Genomic DNA, 8,814 nt, shown 5'->3' with positions numbered 1-8,814 from the left:
TCCCATATCCCCTAATGAAATAGAAGCAGTCATTAACAGTCTCCCAGCCAAAAAAAGCCCAGGACCAGATGGGTTTAGTGCAGAGTTCTATCAGACCTTCAAAGAAGATCTAATTCCAGTTCTGCACTAGCTATTCCACAAAATAGAACTAGAGGGAACTCTACCCAACTCATTCTATGAAGCCACAATTACTCTGATACCTAAACCACAGAAAGATCCAACAAAGATAGAGAACTTCAGACCAATTTCCCTTATGAATATAAATGCAAAAATCCTCAATAAAATTCTCGCTAACCGAATCCAAAAACACATTAAAGCAATCATCCATCCTGACCAAGTAGGTTTTATTCCAGGGATGCAGGGATGGTTTAATATACGGAAATCCATCAACGTAATCCATTATATAAACAAACTCAAAGACCAAAACCACATAATTATATCCTTAGATGCAGAAAAAGCATTCGACAAGATCCAACACCCATTCATGATAAAAGTCTTGGAAAGGTCAGGAATTCAAGGCCCATACCTAAACATGATAAAAGAAATCTACAGCAAACCAGTAGCCAACATCAAAGTAAATGGAGAGAAGCTTGAAGCAATCCCACTAAAATCAGGGACTAGACAAGGCTGCACACTTTCTCCATACCTATTCAACATAGTACTTGAATTCCTAGACAGAGCAATTTGACAACAAAAGGAAATCAAGAGGATACAAATTGGAAAAGATGAAGTCAAAATATCACTTTTTGCAGATGATATGATCGTATATAAAAGTGACCCTAAAAATTCCACCAGAGAACTCCTAAACCTGATAAACAGCTTCGGTGAAGTAGCTGGATATAAAATTAACTCAAACAAGTCAATGGCCTTTCTCTGCACAAAGAATAAACAGGCTGAGAAAGAAATTAGGGAAACAACACCTTTCTCAATAGTCACAAATAATATAAAATATCTTGGCATGACTCTAACTAAGGAAGTGAAAGATCTGTATGATAAAAACTTCAAGTCTCTGAAGAAAGAAATTAAAGAAGATCTCAGAAGATGGAAAGATCTCCCATGCTCATGGATTGGCAGGATCAACATTGTAAAAATGGCTATCTTGCCAAAAGCAATCTACAGATTCAATGCAATCCCCATCAAAATTCCAAATCAATTCTTCAACGAATTAGAAAGTGCAATCTGCAAATTCATCTGGAATAACAAAAAACCTAGGATAGCAAAAACTCTTCTCAAGGATAAAAGAACCTCTGGTGGAATCACCATGCCGGACCTAAAGCTCTACTACAGAGCAATTGTGATAAAAACTGCATGGTACTGGTATAGTGACAGACAAATAGACCAATGGAATAGAATTGAAGACCCAGAAATGAACCCACACACCTACGGTCACTTGATCTTCGACAAGGGAGCTAAAAACATCCAGTGGAAGAAAGACAGCATTTTCAACAAATGGTGCTGGCACAACTGGTTGTTAACATGTAGAAGAATGCGAATCGATCCATTCCTATCTCCTTGTACTAAGGTCAAGTCTAAGTGGATCAAGGAACTTCACATAAAACCAGAGACACTGAAACTTATAGAGGAGAAAGTGGGGAAAAGCCTTGAAGATATGGGCACAGGGGAAAAATTCCTGAATAGAACAGTAATGGCTTGTGCTGTAAGATCGAGAATTGACAAGTGGGACCTCATGAAACTACAAAGCTTCTGCAAGGCTAAAGACACCATCAATAAGACAAAAAAACCACCAACAGATTGGGAAAGGATCTTCACCTATCCTAAATCAGATAAGGGACTAATATCCAATATATATAAAGAACTCAAGAAGGTGGACTCCAGAAAGTCAAATAACCCCATTAAAAAATGGGGCTCAGAACTGAACAAAGAATTCTCACCTGAGGAATACCGAATGGCAGAGAAACACCTGAAAAAATGTTCAACATCCTTAATCATCAGGGAAATGCAAATCAAAACAACCCTGAGATTCCACCTCACACCAGTCAGAATGGCTAAGATCAAAAATTCAGGTGACAGCAGATGCTGCCGAGGATGTGGAGAAAGAGGAACACTCCTCCATTGTTGGTGGGATTGCAAGCTTGTACAACCACTCTGGAAATCAGTCTGGCGGTTCCTCAGAAAATTGGACATAGTACTACCAGAGGATCCAGCAATACCTCTCCTGGGCATATATCCAGAAGATGTCCCAACCGGTAAAAAGGACACATGCTCCACTATGTTCATAGCAGCCCTATTTATAATAGCCAGAAGCTGGAAAGAACCCAGATGTCCCTCAACAGAGGAATGGATACAGAAATTATGGTACATTTACACAATGGAGTACTACTCAGCTATTAAAAAGAATGAATTTATGAAATTCCTAGCCAAATGGATGGACCTGGAGGGCATCATCTTGAGTGAAATAACACAATCACAAAAGAACTCACACAATATGTATTCACTGATAAGCGGATATTAGCCCAAAACTTAGGATACCCAAGATATAAGATACAATTTGATAAACGCATGAAACTCAAGAAGAATGGAGACCAAAATGTGGACACTGTGCACCTTCTTAGAATTGGGAACAAAACACCCAGGGAAGGAGTTACAGAGACAAAGTTCGTAGCTGTGATGAAAGGATGGACCATTTAGAGACTGCCGTATCCAGGGATCCATCCCATAATCAGCTTCTAAACGCTGACACCATTGCATACACTAGCAAGATTTTGCTGAAAGGACCCAAATATAGCTGTCTCTTGTGAGACGATGCCGGGGCCTAGCAAACACAGGAGTGGATGTTCACAGTCAGCTATTGGATGTATCACAGGGCTCCCAATGGAGAAGCTAGAGAAAGTACCCAAGGAGCTAAAGGGATCTGCAACCCTATTGTTGGAACAACATGATGTACTAACCAGAACCCCGGAGCTCTTGTCTCTAGCTGCATATGTATCGAAAGATGGCCTAGTCGGCCATCAATGGAAAGAGAGGCCCATTGGACTTGCAAACTTTATATGCCCCAATATAGGGGAATGCCAGGGCCAAAAGAATGGGAATGGGTGGGTAGGGAAGTGGGGGGTGCTATGGGGGACTTTTGGGATAGCATTGGAAATGTAATTGAGGAAAATATGTAATAAAAATATTAAAAATCAAAAAAAAAAAAAAACTTCAAGTCTCTGAAGAAAGAAATTAAAGAAGATCTCAGAAGATGGAAAGATCTCCCATGCTCATGGATTGGCAGGATCAACATTGTAAAAATGGCTATCTTGCCAAAAGCAATCTACAGGTTCAATGCAATCCCCATCAAAATTCCAGCTCAATTCTTCAACGAATTAGAAAGAGCAATCTCCAAATTCATCTGGAACACAAAAAACCTAGGATAGCAAAAACTCTTCTCAAGGATAAAAGTACCTCTGATGGAATCACCATGCCTGACCTAAAGCTCTACTACAGAGCAATTGTGATAAAAACTGCATGGTACTGGTATAGTTTCAGACAAGTAGACCAATGGAATAGAATTGAAGACCCAGAAATGAACCCACACACCTATGGTCACTAGATCTTCGACAAGGGATCTAAAACCATCCAGTGGAAGGAAGACAGCATTTTCAACAAATGGTGTTGGCACAACTGGTTGTTATCATGTAGAAGAATGCGAATCGATCCATTCCTATCTCCTTGTACTAAGGTCAAATCTAAGTGGATCAAGGAACTTCACATAGAACCAGAGACACTGAAACTTATAGAGGAGAAAGTGGGGAAAAGCCTAGAAGATATGGGCACAGGGGGAAATTTCCTGAATAGAACAGCAATGGCTTGTGCTGTAAGATCGAGGATTGACAAATGGGACCTCATGAAACTGCAAAGCTTCTCCAAGGCACAAGACACCATCAATAAGACAAAAAGGCCACCAACAGATTGGGAAAGGATCTTTACCTATCTTAAATCAGATAGGGAACTAATATCCAATATATATATAAAGAACTCAAGAAGGTATACTCCAGAAAATCAAATAACCCCACTAAAAAATGGGGCTCAGGGCTAAACAAAGAATTCTCACTTGAGGAATACCGAATGGCTGAGAAACACCTGAAAAAATGTTCAACATCCTTAATCATCAGGGAAATGCAAATCAAAACAACCCTGAGATTCCATCTCACACCAGTCAGAATGGCTAAGATCAAAAATTCAGGTGACAGCAGATGCTGGCTAGGATGTGGAGAAAGAGGAACACTCCTCCATTGTTGGTGGGATTGCAAGCTTGTACAACCACTCTGGAAATCAGTCTGGCGGTTCCTCAGAAAATTGGACATAGTACTACCAGAGGATCCCGCAATTCCTCTCCTGGGCATATATCCAGAAGATGTCCCAACAGGTAAGAAGGACACATGCTCCACTGTTCATAGCAGCCTTATTTATAATAGCCAGAAGCTGGAAAGACCCCAGATGCCCCTCAACAGAGGAATGGATACAGAAAATGTGGTACATTTACACAATGGAGTACTACTCAGCTATTAAAAACAATGAATTTATGAAATTCCTAGGCAAATGGTTGGACCTGGAGGGCATCATCCTGAGTGAGGTAACACAATCACAAAAGAACTCAAATGATATGTACTCACTAATAAGTGGATATTAACCCAGAAACTTAGTATACCCGAGATATAAGAGACAATTTGTAAAACACATGAAACTGAAGAAGAACGAAGACAAAAGTGTGGACACTTTGCCCCTTCTTAGAATTGGAAACAATCACCCGTGGAAGGAGTTACAGAGACAAAGTTTGGAGCTGAGACAAAAGGATGGAACATCTAGAGACTGCCATATCCAAGGATCCATCCCATAATTAGCCTCCAAACGCTGACACTATTGCATACACTAGCAAGATTTTGCTGATAGGACCCAGATATAGCTGTCTCTTGTGAGACAATGCCAGGGCCTAGCAAACACAGAAGTGGATGCTCACAATCAGCTATTGGATGGATCACAGGGCCCCCAATGGAGGAGCTAGAGAAAGTATCCAAGGAGCTATAGAGATCTGCAATCCTGTAGGTGCAACAACATTATGAACTAACCAGTACCCCGGAGCTCTTGACTCTAGCTGCATATGTATCAAAAGATGGCCTAGTAGGCCATCACTGGAAAGAGAGGCCCATTGGACATTCAAACTTTATATGCCCCAGTACAGGGGAAAGCCAGGGCCAAAAGGTGGGAATGGATGGGTAGGGAAGTGGGGGGGAGGGGATGGGGGACTTTTGGGATAGCATTGGAAATGTAATTGAGGAAAATATGTAATAATAAAAAAAAAGAACAAATAGGGCTGCTGAAACACATTGAAGGCAGAAAACACTGGATTTGAAATCAAGAAACTTCACAAGCATTAATACTTCCCTAAACAATACTAAGCAAAAGGATATTTAAAAAACAATAATAAAAAATAGAAACTGTGGATTTATGTTCATGAAAGAATTTTTAGGTCACTACTGCCAAATTACCACATGTAGAGACTAAACAGAAACAGTTCCACAAGGGAGTAGTAAAAGAAACAATACAATTGCAAATTTAAGTTCCATGACTAGATTCAGAGATGAATGTCTATTTAATTCTTAATTAATTGGGTCTTTTTAAATACTTTCTCCTCCTCATTCCCCTGAGTAAATAACTCTGGACAATTCTTTTAGGTATCAAGCAGATGAGTTGTGTACTTAGTGTCATACTATAATAAAGGCTTTGCTGGGATCTGATGTTCTCCATATTACAAACATGAATTAATCACTGGATAATGAACAAATGCATGATTAGAGTGAAAGGGTGAACTTCTCCTTCTCTTGGCTCTTTCAGATGCATCCTCTACTTGTTCACCTTGCTTTGACTAAAGAGTATCTGCTGGGTTTATGGGTTGTGTAGATAGGATCCTTAATTCACCAGGTTCCACCTGGACTAGAATATCAAAGGAGCAGAAAGTAGGTGAAGAATTGCCTTTAATCATTTTCTCATGGCTTGCTCACACAGACACAGACACAAACACAGACACACACACACACACACACACACACACACACACATACACAATTTATTCCATAGCTCTTGCCTGGTGGACTTTGCATACAGCTACCATTCCTGGTTCCTAGTTCCTTCATTTTAGTCCTTCCGGCATGGAGTTGATTACAACCCTGAGATGTGTAATTATTTCTTGTTGGTTTCAAAACTCTGTATTGACATTTAGAAGGGGGGCTTATCCTGATAAGTATGATCTCTGTGAGTCTAAAAAGAGTGTGAGTTGTCCAGAGAGCCTCATTTATTCCTCCTCACTGTTCTGGTCCTCTTCACTACCCACTTCAGACACATGTGTGTACACACAAATCGTACCTAGATCACAATGAGGTATTATGTAATATTGACAATTTTTTTATTTGGTAATGAAAAGAAATACAGAAATAACAAAGGAAAACACATTAAGATCTGAGATAGACAACAACATGTGCCATAGTTTAAAAGATATATATATTTTGTCTTAGAAGATATTAAGACCTTAGACAGCTCTTTTAAAAAGACCTTCTTAGAACAGGCCTCTGGGTCATGATGTTTGGGTAATGCAGAGGGTTAAATATTGCTACATATCAATCAAACAGTTGAAAGAGGAAAAACTGAACTTTTCCTGAACTCTCTTACCCCTCCCATCTGGAGACTGTTCCCGGAGCACTCCTGAACTTTTTACCCCAAGGTACCCCCTCCCAATTGGAAACTGCTCAGAGAACATTTTTTAGATAAGGGGTCTCCTGGAACAAACCTAGTCCTACCCCTCCTAACTGAAGACTGTTCCAAGAACATTTTTGAGATAGGGGCCTCCTGGTACTACCCCAGAATGTTCCAATAGATCGAGTACATTGCCAAAATATAGGACACGACCCCTTGGTGACGTAAAACTTGTACTTTTCCCCTTACCCTTCTCCTATAAAAGCCTGTGACAAGTCTGGGCCAATTGCCGAATCTCCTCTGCACCTTGCTGGCTGCATGAGTTTCGACCCCAGATATCTGGTATATGTGCTTTTTATGTGCTTTCTTGTCGTTGCTGTATTAAATCTTACTCTCTACATCTTAAGTTCGGTCTCAGTGTCTTCTTGGGTGCGCGGCTGTCCCGAGGCTTGAGTGAGTGTCTCCCTTTGGGAGTCTTAGAGTCTTTCACAGTGTCACTGCCAAGAGGGAGCAGTGTATATCCACAAAGAATGAAAGCAGAAGCTCAGAAGCTCCTCACTGTCAAAGAATAAATAAGAAGGAAGTATATCTTCCCTCCTATTACTTCATATATTATAACCCTTTTCCTTCAAGAGAGGAAGTATGGGATAAAGGTGAAAGTGCATGTCAATGGACAAAGCCCAATGATGAACAGCCTACCATAGTTTCCATTCATACAGAAGACTATCTAGCATGTGTTATATGTAGGAAGTCAAGAGTATCTGAGTCAGTGGGTGATTCTAAGCCTGCTTGAGAAGTTCTTCGTGGCTACTTTCCACAAAGCGCCCTTTACATCTTTGTTCCTAAGGCTGTAGATGAGGGGATTAAGCATAGGTGTCACCATTGCATAGAAAACAGATACCAGTTTCTCCTGTTCTTTGGAAGACTTTGGGGTCATGTAGGTGATAATTGCTGATCCATAAAAGAGGATGACAACCATGAGGTGGGAGCCACAGGTAGAAAATGCCTTGAACCTCCCTGCAGCTGATTTCATCTTGACAACAGTTACTATGATATGGCCATAGGACACCAGAATTAAGGAGACAGGTATAAGGAGAATCACAACCCCCATGAGGAAAATAGCCATCTCTGAAGTTTGAGTGTCTGTAGAAGCCAGGGCCAAAAGTGCAGGGGCCTCACAAAAGAAGTGAGAAATACTGTTGCTGCCTCGATAGGGAAGTCTTAGTGTGAAAGTGGTGTCCACCACAGAGACTAAAATGCCACTAGTCCATGACACTGTAGCCAGCTGGATACACACCCTCCATGTCATGATGCTAGAGTAATGTAAAGGGTTACATATAGCCACATACCGATCATAAGACATCACAGCCAAAAGGGCACATTGTGTACACCCAAAGATGAGAAAGAGCAGAAGCTGGGCTGCACAGCGTCTGAATGAAATAATCTTTTTCCTTGAAAGCAGATGGATGAGAGCCTGTGGAACAATGTTCGTAGAAAAGCAGAGGTCAGCCAGTGACAAGTTACACAGAAAAAAATACATGGGAGTGTGAAGCCGAGAGTCAGCCCGAACAAGGAACATGAGAAGTAAGTTTCCAAGTACAGTGACCATATAGATGCCCAGAAATAAGATGAATAGCAGCTTCTGGGTGTGTGGGTCATCAGAGAGTCCCAGAAGAATAAATTCTGTCAACTGTGTCTGATTTGCCTGTCCCATAGTTCATCTGTTTTTTTCATCAGGAAGTGTCTATTCACACAGATGTGTCTAATACAAAATTATAATATTCAGCATTTAGAAAGCTTAAAGATACCCCCAATCACTGGGAAACATTTCAAAACTTCCCTTTACTGGTTCTTCAGAGATTATCATGCTACGAGACTTGGGGCATTTACAGTGCTTAGTAGACAGTGCTTTATGAAATAGAACTTTCTAGTTGATGTCATCTGGCAAGTTGGGAGTAGATGAAAAGAATCATATGGTTTTTTTTCTAGTTATCAGGCTTCTAATAACACAATGGTGAATCAGATTGCAATAATCTGTAAAGCTATAATGTGAGGGTCTCAGTGTATTATCTGGGGAATCCTCATAGCTTATGCATTAAATCTGTAAAGGTATAATGTGAGGTT

At 40.5% G+C, this 8,814-nt stretch overlaps 1 protein-coding gene across 1 annotated transcript; it reads right to left on the bottom strand.

Moving 5' to 3' along the window:
* Positions 1 to 7,456: 7,456 nt before the first annotated feature.
* LOC110287796 (olfactory receptor 2D2) lies at positions 7,457 to 8,404 on the bottom strand. Its single transcript, XM_021154324.2, has one exon. It carries the CDS (start codon positions 8,402 to 8,404, stop codon positions 7,457 to 7,459), a length of 948 nt encoding a protein of 315 aa, XP_021009983.2.
* Positions 8,405 to 8,814: the final 410 nt, after the last annotated feature.

Source organism: Mus caroli, unplaced genomic scaffold, assembly GCF_978045245.1.
Source record: "Mus caroli unplaced genomic scaffold, Mus_caroli_1 scaffold_8, whole genome shotgun sequence".
Classification (NCBI taxonomy): Eukaryota; Metazoa; Chordata; class Mammalia; order Rodentia; family Muridae; genus Mus; species Mus caroli.
The sequence above is the reverse complement of the archived record's forward strand: the minus strand, read 5'-3'. Positions and strand labels throughout refer to the sequence as shown.

Coding starts and splice junctions, on each gene's coding strand:
- LOC110287796 (XM_021154324.2), bottom strand. CDS start 8,404: ATGGGACAGGCAAATCAGACACAGTTGACAGAATTTATTCTTCTGGGA.